Source organism: Sturnus vulgaris, chromosome 8 (assembly GCF_052056855.1).
Source record: "Sturnus vulgaris isolate bStuVul1 chromosome 8, bStuVul1.hap1, whole genome shotgun sequence".
In the NCBI taxonomy this organism is placed as follows: Eukaryota; Metazoa; Chordata; class Aves; order Passeriformes; family Sturnidae; genus Sturnus; species Sturnus vulgaris.
The window spans coordinates 34,041,063-34,058,968 of NC_142250.1; the positions used below are offsets into that span (position 1 = coordinate 34,041,063).

The 17,906-nt window shown below is 37.2% G+C and overlaps 1 protein-coding gene across 6 annotated transcripts in view; it reads left to right on the forward strand.

Annotated features, from left to right (window-relative positions):
- PLEKHA1 (pleckstrin homology domain containing A1) overlaps window positions 1–16,476 on the forward strand; it is a 30,929-nt gene extending 14,453 nt beyond the window's left edge. For 2 of the 6 annotated variants that reach the window (XM_014886804.2, XM_088169416.1), the window contains exons 3-13: window positions 486–542; window positions 1,264–1,309; window positions 2,717–2,814; window positions 5,154–5,285; window positions 6,104–6,247; window positions 7,161–7,229; window positions 9,307–9,371; window positions 10,170–10,233; window positions 10,517–10,606; window positions 11,743–11,783; window positions 13,917–16,476. In XM_014886804.2, the coding sequence (XP_014742290.1) occupies window positions 486–542; window positions 1,264–1,309; window positions 2,717–2,814; window positions 5,154–5,285; window positions 6,104–6,247; window positions 7,161–7,229; window positions 9,307–9,371; window positions 10,170–10,233; window positions 10,517–10,606; window positions 11,743–11,783; window positions 13,917–14,142 (1,032 nt within the window). In that variant the 3' untranslated portion in view covers window positions 14,143–16,476. Of the gene's footprint in view, window positions 1–485; window positions 543–1,263; window positions 1,310–2,716; window positions 2,815–5,153; window positions 5,286–6,103; window positions 6,248–7,160; window positions 7,230–9,306; window positions 9,372–10,169; window positions 10,234–10,516; window positions 10,607–11,742; window positions 11,814–13,916 lie in introns of all 6 variants that reach the window. The other 4 variants (XM_014886803.2, XM_088169415.1, XM_014886800.2 and 1 more) reach the window with 2 other exon arrangements.
- Window positions 16,477–17,906: the final 1,430 nt, after the last annotated feature.

The window sequence follows — 17,906 nt, forward strand, 5'->3', positions numbered from 1 at the left end:
TAATTTTGAAGAACTGCAGAGTTTTTATAACTATGTGAAGGCCTTTCTATATCCTTGAAGTGATTGCAAAATATGTGAGATGGCCTTTGAAGTGTCTGGCATAATAGATGAATGTCACTTCTTGTCCCTTCCGCCTGCCCTGGTCAAAGTACATGAGACTCCAACATCTGTTAAGGAAAAAGTATTCTTTCCGGATTTCCTGGATGCAGACCCACAAGAATCCTTTTTCCTCTAGTAAAATACATAAACCTCTGAAACAATTACTGTTTGTATTGTTTCTAGCAGTCTTTCTGTTTTTAGTTAGCAGATGTGTGTATAATAAACAAGTCGTTTAGATCCTGTTTTAAGCCTACATTGTGCATTGTCTATAAAAATATGTAGGATTTTCTTTTTGTTTATGGAATTACTTGTTTTTTATGCATAAACACTGACTGTGGCATGAGAATAAAGTAGTTTCACTTTGTAACATGTGTGATTTGTTTCAGAATCTTCCCTCTGGATCTCCACCTGTTGGGGTCATTAAACTTACCTATATTTCAAAGGTAAGATAATTAATATATGAGACACTCATTAAATTCTCAACTTCAGACAAATTTAAATGCCACGTATTCATTTTGCTTCTGTGATACTCCTGAATTAGAGAAGTGTTAAAACACTTCAATAGGTTCAGGTTAAAATAAGAACAGATTAATTACTGCGTTGTCTAAGTTTGTTTAGTGATTTCAAACAGCAGCTCTTTGTGCTCATAAAATTGACATTTCAGTTCTTTATGAGTATTTGAATTCCCATTAGTCTTGGAGAAAAGACAGGCAATTTATAAAGGGGAAGATGTCTTTTGGGTGTGATACTTTGCAGGTAATGATGATTTTTAGTAGACAGGACAGAAAATTTTCTAAAAAATAGTTCTTTACACTGTATATACGGTTAGTTCTAAATATGTCTGAAAGGGAACTGTGAGCTAAGAAAGTTTCAGTGGTTAAATTTATAGCAGATGCTGCATTAACAAATAAATGGAGAAAAATACTTCACCTTTTCATGTCTTTCTGCTCATTTCTCATCTTCCTTTGCACTTTTTGTTGTCAATACTGCATCTTCCCACTTCCTTGATTGTCTTTCATTTTTGTTTGTTTTTAATTCTCTTTATCATTGTGCCCAACCACCTTGCTGTGCTGCTAATCTTTGAATTTACCCACTTGAAAGAGAAAAAACTTGTGATCTCTGATGTGTATATTGTGACATTTATAATCTTAATTTCCTTTCTAGGTTAGCGATGCAACTAAGCTGAGGCCAAAGGCAGAGTTCTGTTTTGGTAAGTTTGGCATGTGCTGTGTACATCAAGTGCCTTCTTCAGAAATTTGGAACAAAGATAATGTTCTGCAGTTCTGGTACCAGCTACAGCTGGTGGTGTTTAAAAAATAGCTTGTATTCACTTTCTTCTTTAGTATGATGGAAATGTTGGCTTCCTCATAAGGTGTTTTTGTGGTTTTTTTGTATTGCAGCTTAATGAGGAGTAGGTGAGAGCTGTTTTTTCAGATGTCTGAAATTTTTGAGGCATTAATAAGCAATGAGAGTTGCTTTCAGAAATGTGGCCTGTCTGTCAGCTGGGAAGACAAGAAATTTAACTATTGAAATATTTTACTGATGAAAGAGTTGATTTCATTAATCTAAAAATACTGTCAGCCAATGCTCTCAAGTCAAATTTCAGCTTCTGTTGCTGCACAAAAAAAAAAATCATTCTTGAAGTGCCTTCTAGGTTTAAATTTGTTTAAAATTTACTGAAGCTTTAGATAATCCTAAAGCTCCTCCTGGTTTTAGGCAAGTATCTGGTGTGTCAGTTCAGTGCCATCTACAGATTCCTCTGCACATCCGTGGAGGGCTTTGTCCTCAGCACTTGTGAAGTTTCTCCTGTTAGCAGGCCAGCTCTATAACACCTTAATGATCCAAGAGTCTGGCTTAAATATCTCTAATTTATTAAAGAGTTTTTCATGCTTTGTAGGGGAAAAATATAAATTTATGGTCTTTATATTCAGATGGTTTCAATGCCTGTTCACCCTAAAACCTGTTTCCAGAATTAGCCATGATTTTTTTGCTGTTACACTGAAATGTGTTTGTCCTTTTTGGATAAAGGATGCCAGGTGTTGTGAGGTAGAGATATAAACTCATTAAAATATGTTTCTCTGCCAAGTCACTAAAGTAAAATAAAAATTGTGTTGTAGCTGTCTTAAAGGTGTTTGGTCCTGTGCATCGTATACTTAGTAATTAATACTGATTTTTCCAGCAATTAAAAATAATTTTTAAAAAGTAAATCAGTGACCATAGTCATGTTCATAATGTCACAAAGGATAACAGATTCCGGGCAGAGGATTAAAAGGAGAAATTGTAGAATTCCCCAGGTACTTGTTGCTTGGGAAATTGAGAAAGAGGAAATAGAACTGTAGAGTATTTTGATAAGATTCAAGACTTCATTTCTATGTCAAAAAGTAATTTTTCAAAGTTTGTATGATGCCATTTTAGTGGAGAGCTTAAATTACTATTTTTTAGAGTAAAGCAATCAAATGGATTTATGTGTTCTTAAGATTACTTTCTAAAATGAAACACAGCAGAGCACTTTAATACTTTAAATGGAATTTTCATCTGAAATCAAATATTTTCATAATGATATTAAGTTTGCTCTTAAATTTCAGTGTTGCTAACTTTTCATAATGATTTTCAACAGTTATGAATGCAGGGATGAGAAAATACTTTCTACAAGCCAATGATCAGCAGGACCTAGTTGAATGGGTAAATGTTCTGAACAAAGCTACCAAAATCACAGTAAGTGGTTGAGTTGATATTTAGCAGTGCTTTCAAATGGTGACTGTCTCAAGGTGTTTAAATGTAACCTTTGCCTCCAGTTTCTATCACCACAAACAAGTCTTGGCTTGACTTTCCAATACTTGGAGAAACTGTACAGGACTCCCCCTAAATTTGAGTTTAACTTACTTCCTGGAAATTGGACAAAAGATAATATTTTTAATTTTGGCATAGGATTTTTTTCAAATAATTTAAAATTAACTGTGCATACTTAATATTATTTGAAATATCCAGAAGACACTAGCAAGCAATGAAAAGATACACATACTTTTATCTGCTATCAAAAGTTGATATTTCTTAATTATCACTAAAACACTGATCAAGCTCCAAAGGCTCTCTCCTGATTTTGAGTAACATTCATGCAAAGAAATATTGATGGTTCTTCTGGTAAATGTTAAATTGCTTTTCTGGGTTGTACCAGGACACGTTGTTATCTCATGATAGAAACCCCCACGTGTTATCTCAGTCTTTTCAGGAGGCAGAAGTTATGGTTTTGTTTTCTCCAGTTTTGGGGAAGTGATGACAGTGAACACTTCTGAGAGCACACCCTGACAAAGAAGGGGCTCTGAGCATGGGTGCACACATCTGTGTTTGTTTTCAGTGACTTTCTCATTCTTGGGTTATCTAAGGATGATTGCATGAGTTCTTCACATTGTTTTAATATAGCCCATTCTTTGGAGTTATAAAAATGCTACTGCTAATAATAAATTTAAAAAAAACCCAGAAGTACAAAGCCTTCTCACTTGGGTTTTTCATAAAGAGGATGCACCAAAACCAGGACTGAGCTGTTTCCAGTTGAAGAAATTAAGTGCATAAATAAATAAATAATTGCATCAATTTAGAGTGAATGCTGCTTATCATCTGTTTATCTGGCATTTTAAATGGCTGGTGAAATCATTAGTGTTTTGTCTTTGAAGGAGCAAGCCTTTGAACTGTTCATCTGTTCACAGCTCGAGTATGGCATTAAGTACGGCCAATTATTGAATCAAATAATTAAGATCACTCAATTATTATTTTAATACGAGCATTACTTGCTGTAGATCGTAATCCTCCAAGATTCATTGCATGTTTTAGTCCTCTTGAGTGCTGATAATGTCAGAATGACTGAGCCTCTGCAGCCTAGCACGCTGTGTACCCGTTTTGGAGTGCTGTTTGAAAATGCCTTTGTGTGAGGAGGTGGTTGTGGGCTTGGTCTGCAGCATTTTCAGTAGGAGTTTGTGACAGCTGAAGCACTTGCCCACAGAGCTGTAGCTGCAAGCCCCTGCTCTTGAAAGGCTGAGGCTCATGGATGTCTTACCCTTCAGTGCTGGACTTGGCTGGGGATGGAGTCACTGTGGCAGCAGGACACTGTCCTGGGCTGACATCTGCTCTCTGCACTGTGCTTCTCTGCAGCCTGCATTTTGTAAAATAAGCAGTCCTGGGCACAGGAACTTGAATCACAAATATAAATATGGTTTCTTGTCTAGATCAGTTCAGTTCCAAGTTTTGAATGTGTCACAGTCTTGGATGGACAATTTGTGTGTCCTTCTTTCTGAAGGAGTTTGGATGTCTTCTGGAAATACCCAGTAGGTTGCTGGGTGGGGTATCTGGGTGTGAGACTTGATCTCTTCTTGTTGAAGTCACTTCAGATTTGCTAAATTAATATTGGAGGTGAAGGAGATGAGAAATGAAAATGGTCTTGCAGTCAGTGCATTTCTTACGTCAAAGAAGTTTACTCAGAAAACAGTAAATATTTTAGATCAAAAACACTTATAGGGAAATCAAACTCCTGTGGAGTTTTGATGGCTTTAGTTCCACTTTTGAGACAATTATCTGATAGTTACTGATAGGTAGGGAGGGTCATTTTGGACAGAATTTAACAATATATGTATGATTAATGGGAACAGAAACACAATCTTCATTTCAAGTACACGTGAGGACAAATGTCACACTGGTCAGACACCCTGTGTGACCAAAGTCCCAGTTTATGGCCTTGCTGTGCTGGCTCTGCAGGCACTGGGGCGTCTCCACTTTCTTACTAAAAGTGAAAGCAGCTGAAAAATAAAGAATCAGTTCTATAAATTAGCAGTGCTTCTTGAAGATTAAATGAAGCTCTTTATGGCAAAGCTTGCAACTGATTTCATCCACTGAGATATCTTTATTGGCACCACTTTTCTCTTGAGCACTAAAGCAAAGTCATTACAACAAATTCTTGTGTACACCATTTGTTAAATCCTGCTGAAAATGCCTCAAAATGCTTGAGTAATGTTTAGGGTTTTTTTTCCATGAAACTGATGTCAGTTCTCACATTCTAACTGCAGGTACCAAAGCAGTCTGATCCTCTCTGCCAAATGGATAATGCAAATCGTCAAGCTGAAAGCCCAGGTGGAAAGAAGCAAGTCTCTTACAGGACAGAAATTGTTGGTGGTGTTCCCATCATTACACCCACACAGGTAATACTCTCCAAACAAGTGGGTTTTCATTTGACACACAAAGCTGTGCTTTTACATGCACCCTTTATTCATACTGAGTGGGGTTCTGAGGATTTTATTCCCTGTATACAAGATATTAAAGAATTGCTGGAGTACAGATTTTTTTTGCTCACCCATGCCTGTTAGTAATAATTTTGTCTGTGTGAAATTAATTGTTGGTGTTAACAATTATGAGGTTCTGGCCCTTTAACAGAAAAAAAGGGGAAAAAGTTGTAAGGAAAAGTGGGGAAAAAGTTTGAGAGGCTGGACAAGCTTATGGAAGTAAAATCTGTGCAGTGCTAAAGATAGAACTGAATCTGTTGCTGAAAGTTGCCTGAGCTGAAAGTAGTTACACATTAGATAAATATCATGTAAATGACATGTATGCTCCCAAAATGCATTAAAAAAATTGGTGAATTCTCATGTCTTGTAGTCCTAGAAATAACTTTTGGGTTGCTGTAGTCATCTCTCATGTTTTGCCCATGTTACAAGTTTGCACTAAATGCATGCATGAGTTTAAATCTGTACCATTTTTTTACTGAGTTTGTCAATATTATTTGAAAATACTCAGCACTTTCTTAGTTTAGTTTCTAAGAGCAGCTTTCAAGCACTCAGCCCTCGGGGAGTCTCAGTTGTGTCTGAAAATCAGTTGAAATATTTTGTTCTTTCAAATTGGAAATGGGATTTATGAGCATGGGATGATAAATTTATTTCCTATTGTAACTACTATAGTTATTCCTTGACCTTTAGAAAAAGAAACCTGAGAGTATTTTGAAGTTTCCTGCTTTTATTTGTTCTAGAAAGAAGAAGTCAGTGAGGGCAGTGAAGGGGCTGACAGGAATTATTTGAAGCGGTCACAAAGTCACCTTCCTTATTTTGCTGCTAAGCATCCCCCAGATAATGCCATTATCAAAGCTGGTTACTGTGTCAAACAAGGAGCAGTGGTAAGTATTTGTAAAAACAAAAGACAATTGACAGTGATTTTATTACTTCTGACAGTAATAAGGATTAACTAAATATAAAATTTATCCTCCAGTGGCACTAAATTTTTATCTGCATTATTTCTTTTCATGACTTTCTTTAGTGTTGTGCTGTTTAAGATTTTAAAGAGGCAAAGTGTGTGCACAGACTTCCATGTGATGGTTAGTGCATGCAGCTGGGAATTCTCCTGTTCTACATTCTGTAGAGATCTTTATTTTGCTTATTCAAAACAGTTAAATTGGGACAGAAGTTCAGTGCCTGCTTTTTAAATCAGTAAAATATTTAGAAGAAGCTGATTTCTCAGTTCAGAGGAAGAAGTGTACAGCTTATCAGACTGATTAACACAAGTGGAGCTATTCATGTGATGCCTTGCTAGAAGAAGGAACAGATAGTTCAGATTAAGCAAGATACACATCTTTGAGTTCTCAGACTCTTTTTATCTTGGATTATGAAGCTTCTTTTCTATGACATCCCTTTTTTAGTTAAAAATAAACTAAAAACCTGTGATGTATTGTCTTTCCATTTTTTCTACAGATCAGTTCTGCTGCTGAGTTTCTGCAGTTTGAATAAATCTTAGAAAACAGTAGCTTAAAGAATTTTTCATTTTTTCAGTTTTCAAAATAATTTATTAATTGTGCAAAGTCATGCATAATTATCTTGGGGACACTAAAGATGCAAAATTTGTAGTTATAGTAAGCTGCAATGAAGACATTCAGAGTTAATAGTTATGAATAAATAGGAGTTATACAATATCATATACTACAAATAAAAACTAGAATGGTAAATATAATTCAATATATTCATAATACATGACATGTAAGTGTATTTTCTTTTATTTATAAAATATATACATATTTATTTCTTTTCCTTTAACAGATGAAGAACTGGAAGAGAAGATACTTTCAATTAGATGAAAACACAATAGGATATTTCAAGTCTGAACTGGTAAGTTTCCAAGTCTGTGTTCTCTTCCTGTGATAGTTGCAAGAAATTCTGAAGGAATATGCTTGTGTTTGAGAAATGTGCTCTGCTGCTCCTGCAGCTCTTGAGTTTACTGCAATAACTTTTCATGATTGGGAAGAACAAAAAAATTACTGGGGCAACTGTTCAATCTGGGAACTTGCCTGTAGGGCACTGAAGAACAGTAATAAAATCTACTCTACAGTCACCCTCATTTTTATATTAGTACTTTGTCATTTTGCACTCTCATAGAATTAACTGTGTTGTTGAAACAGCTGATAACTGTGGGAAAGATAAAACTGCAATTCTTCATTTAAAGCTAGTATTATGCTTTATCATCCAGATGATGGGATCTTCTCCCACGCATTTGTTTCACTCAGGCAGCCAAGATGGACAAAAAACTCTTAATTTTCTGTTCAACGCCAACATTTGTAGAGTTGCTTTTAGTTTCATGACCTTTCTTCTCCCTTGTCACTCTGAGTTTTTGACTGATTTTGACCAGATGTACCTTCAGGCTTTATTTTAAAATTAAATAGCTGGTTCTGAAGACAGTTAAGTGTGGCATTTGTTTTTTGGGAAAACAGACTAAATGTAAGAAAATCTGTACCTAAGGAATGAAACCTGAGTTTGTTGAGTGTTATAAATTAAGGAGAATTGAGTTTACAGGCCAAACATCAGATGTAAAATGTCAAGAACCCAAATTTCAGGTCGTTTCTGAAGTTAACTTTGATTTCATTTCTAATGAGGGCATCTGCAACAGTAGCAGGGGTTTGATCTTGCATCATTATGTTTGTTAAGCTGTCAGCAGAACAATTCTGACTCATTGCCTGTAAGAAACCCTCAATTTTTATTTAAAAAACAAATCTGAGCTGAGATTGCTCACAAACAAGTTCTAACCCAGTGAAGAATTGTACTGTGGGAGAATATAATAGGAATACTTGCACTTTTAGTGTTTCATCATGTTCCTGAGCCTGTGTCAGTCCACAGGAGCAGAGTGGAATACAGGCAATATGAGACTCAGAAAATGATCATTTCTGAGCTGGGATTTTCTCTCCAAGATGTGTCTGTACTCCAGACATGCAGTTCACAGTTGATGTATTACTTTGGAAATGCATTTTAATGGGTGATTGAATCTAAGAACAACTAAGAAAAGAGGAGCACTGTAACTGAAAACTTTGGGTTTTAAACTTTCTACATTTGATCTGCTATAGAGCAAAATGATCTAATTGAAAACTGCTCTTGGAGGATGGTGACATTTGCTGCTTGCTCAGCATAAATCTCCTAAGTTATAGAAATAGTAGGAGAAGTCATTCCAGAGTTGAAAACTTTTGTTTTCTTTGGAAGTTGTAGCCAGCTGAAGCAATCTGTTGTAACTTAGCTTAAAGAAAACAGTAGGAGGTAAAATAAGTTGTTGTTTGTTTGTGGTTTACTGCAACAGCCGCTGGAAAATAATAATATGTGTGACATTATGTTGTCATGGGAAAAGTGAAAGTGTTTCTGTTTGAATGTTCTCACTTTTTTTCCTGTTGTGTGAAACTTTAACACTTATTTTCATTATGGTAACAGAATTTCTGAATGCTTTGAGAGTATTTGCTCTTTTGTAGGTGTTAAGGACTGGTTTCTTTGTAGTACTTTTAATTTATTAAGTCTAGGATACAGTTAATCTTACTTAAAGCCATGTCATGCAGTCCAATTAACAAAGCATCTTCTATGGTAGCATTTCATAGCAAATTAATGTAACCAAAATTTTAATGAAATGAGCTGCTTGAGGCAAGGGTCAGTTGTCTAATCTGGTTAGGGGAAGAGGACAGGGTGATTGTCTTCATTATAGTATGGAATTAATGTTTTGGAAGGTTTTACTTCTTGATTTGTCCTCTTCTTCTTTGCAAGTGCCATGGTTGGTTTCATACTTACAAAAGCAAATGAAATATTGGTTGACACCACTTTTTTCATAAGTGACTGCCTTGGAAATCTCATTTATGTAAGACTGCTGCTGACCTGGCCTCTGGCTTTCTGTTCTAGGTGTTAGATACACTGTACTAAAACATGTTTCTTTTTTCAGGAAAAGGAACCTCTCAGGGTTATACCACTTAAGGAGGTCCATAAAGTTCAGGAGTGCAAGCAGAGGTGAGGAGGGAAGCACTGATGGCATTGCATGGGATGGAATTCCCTGCTTGGTCACGGCCAGGCTGCTCCTTGGAGAATTATTCAATAACTGCACTTGATGTGTGCATGTTCTTTCTTTATGGGACAGCACACTGTTGTGTGCATTAAATGGATTTTGAGGGTTCTGTATTAATGTTTCAAACTTGCAAATCTGGACAAGAGCAGAACAAGGGAATATCATGGAACCCAGAGTTAGAGATGTGTGGGTGCTACCTGATCTGAGGCAGCAATTTTCTATTCTGCTTACATAATCTCTAAACCTTTAGAGGACATGAATTCATGTTAGAATGAGATGGATGAATTAACTCAGGATGAATCTGGCTGAGAACACTCTTCACCCTGCTGTTTCCCCTCTACCAAATGGCAATATACTAAAGAATAATTGTTTTTGTAGCACTTGAGAGATACTGATTTTTCTATTTTTTTTCTTTAGCAGGCTACTTACAAAAATTTGACTAGAATGATAAATATTTTTAACTTAACATATGATTTAGAATGTTCCAGTTAAAAACGAGTGATAAATATTTTTAGACTAAACATTATATTAAGTGTTCCTGTTAGAAATACATGTTGTAGCACACCTGCCACTGGTAAACTAAAGAGTCATAGGGCTAAAATTAGTAAAAAACCAATAGTAGAGTGATAAAGAAATGCAAAAGTCAGCAAATGCTCTGATTCTCTGCCAATTCTACAATTTTGTTAAAAATACAGTGGAAAAGTTGTACTTGCTTTTGAACTATTTTTGTATTTCATTTTCAGTGATATAATGATGAGAGACAATCTCTTTGAAATTGTAACAACTTCTCGAACCTTTTATGTACAGGTAATTTCTTTTTTTAAACTTTGGTCAAACCCAAGGGACTGCCAGAGTTAAATACACTTTAGAAGTGAAATAGCAGCACTTCTTCACTTTGATTTTCAGAGGCAATGTGATCTTCAGGATATTTAATTTGCTTTATATAGCTGTATACATTTAACAGTAGATTCAGACCTTCAGAAATGTGTGGGTTGAGAAAGGAAGGGTTAGGTGTTTGTTCTGCTGCAGGGGGTGGGCCAGTGGGCAGGCTGAGAGTCGCTGCTGACCGTGGTGTTGTTGTTGGCTGCAGGCAGACAGCCCTGAGGACATGCACAGCTGGATCAAGGCCATTTCTGGGGCCATCGTGGCACAGCGGGGACCGGGCAGATCGGCGGCTTCCGTACGTCACCTGCACCTCGCAGGAGATGCCATTAGCTCCTGGTCACTTGTGCCATGCACTCCTGGTTTTTTCCTTTTGCCTTTCCTCTCTCCTGTCCTGTAGTAACGTGGCCTCTCTGCATGAACTATCAACCAGACTGGTGTCAAATACTTTGTGTTTTTAATGGAGCACTTTTTTAGTCCTATCTGTGACTTTCTGTGCGTTGTCTTGAACACGTAGAGAATGCAGTGCTAACCTAAAGAAGTCCACTATGATCTGTCACTGTTACTAGTTTGGGAGTTCAATTAAAACTTTCTAATTCCTGTGAAGTGTTTCTGCTAACTGCTGTGTTTTGCAGTCAAATTACAATATCCTAATTTCTTTGTAACAACTCTCACTCCAAAATTGTGGTTCTCTGTTGCTGGTAGTTTATTGTATATGCAGATGATACAGATGAAAATTTAAAGTAAGAGACTGTGCTCACATGAATGAGTACTTGCTGTTGGAAATGCAGTGAGAACAGCATCTTGCAGTACTGAACTGGGGCACTGTGATAAGTGTTAATATTTCTGAAGCCACGTGGATGCCAGCATTTCATACCTACTAGCATTTAAACTGTATTAGTTGTTTAGCACAAAGGTCATTAACTTGTGGAAAGTAGTGGGGATTACTCTGGTGTCACAGTGTCTCCAAGTATGTCCACATGTAGCACCAGGAATATTTCACAGTTCAGGTATTGCATGCTGTGTTTTTCATTTTCTGTCTCTGGGATGTTTTGTAATAAAATGAGTATATCATTACCTCCATAATCTGAAATCTAGTAATTCAAACCTGGCTTTTGACTATAAATTTACATTGATACCATGTTTCTGGTAAGTCAGCCTAAGCTCTCAACCAATTTTTGGTAACTGCTTCATGCTTTTATTTAAAACTTCCTGTCACAAATTTTCTCTTTGTGGGGGCAATGAAAACACGCAGGTAACTTTTCTTTCTGTATGCTTTTTTCCCTTTGGTTTTTTTGTTTTGTTGTGGTTTTTTTTTTGTGTGGGGCTAACTGAGCAATGTAGCTATGACTGTCTGCATCACTTCTTGTTCCCTCTGTTGTCCTCTCTCCCAAGTCCAGGTGACTCTAATCTTAGCTTTGCACTGTGTTCCAGATGCGGCAGGCCAGAAGGCTGTCGAATCCTTGTATACAGAGGTATACATCAAGAACTGGTGAATGCAGCACGTATGTGGGCTCTCATGGAAACTCGCCTTCTTAACAGAGGGCTAGCACTAGACACTAATTTGCACTATAAAGCAAACTAAAAAAATAATGCTACCTGTTGTCATTACCATTACTGAAAACTAACTCATCAATAATATCGTTCACTCACAGGTTTGCACTGTTTTTTCTTGCTTTAAAAATGATTGGAAATGAAAAACACCAGAACCACTGCTTATATGTCAAAGCACAGTAAATATTTAAACTCAAGTGATGTCATGTCACTTTAATAGGAAAGTACTAAAGCTAATTTGCATGAGAGTTCATATTTCCATTTTACTTTACATTTGCCTTGAAACTGCTCAAAAGCAAGATTTAATTGAAGCTGCCCACAAACTAATACAGATGAGTGCACACAGAACATGCACGTTGTAACTCTAGGATTTGGAAGGGTCTATAATAGCCTGGTTTGCATGGCTTAAGAGATCTCTGCATGAAATGATTAGTTCAAACATAGAAGCATTATATAATAATGTATAATCAATACACTGTTCAAAGCAGGGCACCTCAGGAGTAGTGCAGCAGCACAGTGTCTTAACTGTGAAATTATAGCCAGTGTGGGTAGTAAAATCTGGGTATCCTTCAGGGCAGCTTAGCAAAAATTCAGACATCTTGTCCTAATATCCCTTTTGTCCTATTTGGTGAAGTAAAATTACTGCTTAGAAGAAGAACAGTAGGTAAAGCAGTGAATCATAAGTTGTCCTAAAACAAACTTTTTTCCTTACGTGGAGTATCAAGTGAGGTCTGAAATAAGGCAGTGTAAATGATGTGAAATAGTTTAGTGAAATTGAGCACCAAACTCAAGTCCAAAAAAAAAGTTGCACAGGTTCATCCAATAACATTAAGCTCACTTATGAAAAGAAATATGGTAGTACTTGGCAGAATCTATTTTGATTAAATTGATTAATTCATATGTCATGATAATGTCATAACATCCTAAAAGAAACTTGAAAAACTACTGTGGAAAAAATAAGTATTTAAATTAGGATACATATTTGCATCTTGGACACACATCTGTGATGGGTTTGGGGTTTTTTTTGGCTAACAAATGTGCTTGAGGAATGCCTTGATTTGTGTGTGCACATGGGTTGGCAGATTCCTTTAGTTCCTGGACTAACACTGGTGATGGCAGAACTGGCAGCAGCTGCAGCTCCCAATGCACACACAGTTCACTGCAACATCACACAGAGCATTTCAAACCCAGCACTGCTCAGGGATTTGAGACGTCCTGACAGAACTGATGGATGCAGTGCAGAATCCAAGGAACTTCTTGTTCTGTTCAGGTCAGGCTACCCCAGGACATCCACATGGCATTCCATGCCTGTGCTTCAGACAACTAAATCATTCCTGGGTAGTCTGGGGACTTGTTTCTGTCAGTAAGTAAATGGTGGAAGATTAATTTGATAGTTATGTAAAGGTCAGCAGAATGATGATAATAAACACAAAACAATAAATTGAATGAAAAGAGTAGCTTAAGTATCAGTTTCTTTCCTAGATCATTAACTTTGGAAATTTTTATATAATCTTCATAGCTTAAAATTTTTGTTTGGTCCTTGGGAGAAATGGGGGAGAACTGATACCCCAAGAAGAGGGAACAGTAAAATGTGCATTACTTCAGGATTCAGGATACAAGTGCTTGGTTTACATGAATAAGTCTAAATACATTTTTCTTTTGGAAAGATGTGAATTTCAATGGCCTTTAAAGTGTGCATCTCCAAGAGGTTATTTAACATCTTAGTAAAATGAGGAGCCTCAGTTTGCTGGACTATATTATAAAGTCTACAGAGCTGCTGTGCTTGATTTAAGATTTAATTTCATCCAGTGCAGCAGCTGATGTGGCTGTCACATCCTGCTGTGAGCTCACGCTCAGTAAAGCAGTGCCTCGAGAAAGCACCTGCCTCCTGCTGCCGTGGCTGATGCTTCGCTTTGTGTATTTTCTGTCTCGATTTTTTTTGTTTTTGTTTGTTTGTTTTTTTGGGTTTTTTTTGTGAGTGTGAGATCTGAAACTACATCTTTCCAACGTGACATCAGCGAACTTCACCTGCCACATTTCCCTTCTTTTTCCAGGAGCATCCCGAGTCTTCTTCCGAGCCCGGCCATGCTGTCCGTGCTGCCGGCGCAGCCGCAGGCAGCTCACATTCCACAGCCCCTCACAGCAGCCCTGTGGTCCCAGCCCCTCACCCCAAACCCCCTGCCTTGGAGAAGCGAGGATTTCACGAGTCTTTTACCAAGGCCAAGCCAAGGAGCTACAAGATCCAGGCTGTCGCTGCAAGAGAATCAACTTCCAAAGTGACTGAACGGGGCCCCTGGGAACCCCGGAGCAAAAATGGCACTCAGGAACAGGATCCTGGCCTTGTGGATCTGGATGATGCAAGCCTTCCAGTCAGTGATGTGTAGGGATGGAAGAGTTTGGAGAATGATCCATTTGTTCGGTCCTTTTAATTTCCTTGCTCGGACTTTGAACCAAAGAAAATTCCAGGAAATGAGAACAAAAAAAAAAAAAAATAAAAAAAACAAACCAACTGGAGCACTGCTGTTATATATATGTATGTGTGTGTTCCTGTGCACACATGGGTATATATAATGTGTTTGTGTGTTGCCTTTCAGCTGAGGGTCAGAGATGGACCTTAGGCGTTTTCTCAAAGCCTGATAGTAAATCACTTACTAGGGAGGGGCCAAACTGCACAGTTTAGGAAAAAAAAAAACCCAACCCAAAATGCATTAAAAAAAAAAAAAAAGTACTTCTGCAAGTAAGCAAGGTACCAGCAACTTCTAATTCCTAATCTGGCAGATTTACTAAATTTGCAACTAATCCTCTATTTTGGAGAACTTGTTGCCAACAAATGTAATTATTTAATTTCATCTTAAACTACAGTAAGATTTTAGGCATATATGAGAATTTTTTCTCTCCGTGACTTTCAGATACCAGGAAATGCACAAAATGTTTCTTCTGTTCTTTAGGATCAACAGTGTCAACTGATTTGTTATCAGAACAAGAATTCTGAACTCCCTTGGAATTCTAGTTATGGTGCTGTAAAATTTCCACTAAAATAATATTTTGAATAGTCAGCCTATTTTTGATGCACTCCTAAAGGTGGGTTATAACTTTTTGCACATTTGGATTTCCATGGACTGCATGTAGTGGTGTTTTGGAGGGGGGAGAAGAGAATTTGGACTTTGGACACTTTAGATCTTTTTAACTAAGTAGGGTTTATGTTGTGTTACATTAGGCTTTGCAGCAATTATGTTTTCTTAAATGTTTAAATGTTAATTGTTTGGTTACTGTTTTGAGAATGATTTCCTTCCCAGTGCTTTGTGAACAGTTCTTGTTCCTGTATTGATCAGTGGAAGAGCTCCTTTAGTTGTGTTGTTATTGGTACTGAACTGTTCCTAGTCCTGCAATCGTGGCCTATAACTTTTGGTGCACTAAGAATCTGAAGTGCCTGTGTTTTCTCTCACGTTGTTGAAACACTTTTGGGTTAGTGATGTACACAGACCATTCTTACTGGGTTTGAGCATTGGCTTGGAGTTGCTCTGGATAGCATAGTTTGAAACAGCTCTTTAAAATAAAACAAGGTTTATGCCAGGGGTACCAGTGTTCTGGTGTTGCACCCACTGCTGTGCAATATGTGTTCTTAAAAAGTGAGTATTTGTTGTTTGTGTACATTGTGTTATGGGGCATCAGTGATGCCAGCGAGGAGAACCTTTACATTTCAAGTATTGGATTAGATGGTGTGTACTTTTCATCATTTTTGGAAAAAAATGTTTGCTTTAACCCCAACCCCACAAATATCTCGTGCTGCTGCTTATTGTGATCCCGATTGTCCAGCTCTGTGAGACTTTTTGTCTACTGGAACCTAAGATACATATCAGGCAAGTCCATCTTCTCTCCAACTTCCAAACTGACTTCCTGCTTGAGAGATATGGATGGCTCTACCACAGCAATTTGTTGATCCCTAGACAGAATAATTGGTGTCATATAAGAATGAAATATAATTAATTTCAAAACCTTAAATTATATCAGCACCTTCTTTTGGTTTTGGTTTATTTTTTTTTTTATCCATAAGCTAACTTACCACTGTCTTAAGGCAGTGGTGTCTGTAAATTACTGGTTTTGTTTGACTTTAGATATATGTGAAAACTAGCACAGAATTGGAAATTACTGTAAATGTCTGTACTAGTATTGTAGGTTTTAATTTCTATAAAAATAAACCATTAGCTCTTTAAAAGCTTATTTTTTCACAAGTACATTCTGTGTGGAAGACACTTTGCATTGTAATATTTTTACTGTAGTCTAACATCTGAAATCACTTGCTCTGGTACAGCTTTCACACTGCATGGTCATTTTATTATATTTTGGTATTGGCAATTTTACACATTGGGTGGAGGTAAAGCAGCTCCATTATGGGACTTACAAAAAGAGGGAAAAAGAGAAAAACGAAAAAAGAAATGAACTACTGTTGTAGTTCAGTAGCATAGGGAAATATTTGTGGGTGGTCACTGTCAGGGTCTCCTATTTATCAGTACTTTTATAAATCTATGAAAATTGTTAAATTATTTTAGAAACAGTGCTGTAAATACGTCACATTTAAATTGTCAATAAATCAGTTTGGGTAACTTAAAATAACATCTGGTTGAGTTTCTTTTCACCATGACAAGTATTTGATCAGAGCAATATATTCTTTTTCAGCGTATCAAAGGTCAGATTGCCCTTTATCCAGCCATAGCATCTCTAATTCTTCAAATCTAATCAGGTTGTGTAGCCTAAGAATGAAATTGAGCAGACTGAGCTGATTTTTCTTGAGCTGTTCTCGGTTTCTTCTCTGGAAGTTTTACATGTTATGCAAGGGATATTGATTAAAAAAAAACATCCCAGGGGAAGAAAATGTAATGTGGATTTTTCTGTCTTTATACTGATGGGTCAGGAGAGTTTTCTCTCAGAGATGCTTTCCTGAAATACAAACTGGACACATTTACCCGGATTCCACTGCCACCACTTGGCTGTGCACTCTGCCCTTCACTGAAGAGAAAATCAAATTGTTCTCCATGGCTACAGATTTAAACCTACTCTTTTAAAATAAAATATTTCCAGAAAATGGAACTGCTGACTGCAGTGCGCATTCCTGGAGGCACCTGCTGAGCGGTGATGCTCCAGGATACAATTTAACAAAGTGGAATATTCCTTAACCTCGTGGAATATCAGGATATCAGCACCACCTAGGGGTCACACTACAGCTTTAAAAATCATTCAAGTCTAGTACTAATTTACTTTTAAAGTGTATTTCATACTTAAAAACTGATCTGGAGACTAATTTTTTTTAATGTTTTATGGTAAGTATTGTAATAGATGGAGAAATTACAGAGTGCATCTAATATGTACACTCTGAAGGTGTGGAACAGAAATATTACTGTTGTTTTAACAATTTTATTTTAAATAGAGGCGAGAGAGAAGGGAAGAAATGAAAGAAGCGGAAATATTGGATAGGGAATTTTAGTCCAAAAATTGAAATTAAAGCAGTGAAGCCCTCTGTGCTGTGTGTAGTTTAACCTTTTAACAATTTCATTTAATGTCTTAATAGTCATCTGAACTTTGTAGAACAGCCTCGAAATTACTTGATGCTCCAAACCAGTGAGCTGCTGAGGCCCTTCTGAGGTGAAGTGAAATAGTGAAATACTGAAGGCAGCTCTCTGGAAACTCAAACCTAAATCCTGCCCTGTCTGCCTGGATTTTCCACTTGAGATTTTCAGTGCAACCTCTGAGGAAAAGAAGCTGGTACTCATTTGTGAAGGCACTACTAATGGCGTAGTAGTTGTTGAACGCTGCCCTTCAAAGTGTCACTTTTGACGCTGTAATTAGGGATTTGAATTTCAAACGAGTGGAATTTGGCATATCAGGATGCGCAGTGAGCGCATCTTGCAAGAATTCAAACGCGCCGCGTTCTCCTGCCGGGCACTCGGGACACCCGAGTCACCCCTGCTCTCAGCAGACGGGTGGCAGCTGCGGGCTCGCAGGCCAGTGGGTTTGTTTTCTGTAAATTCTGTACATTTCTGTAAATC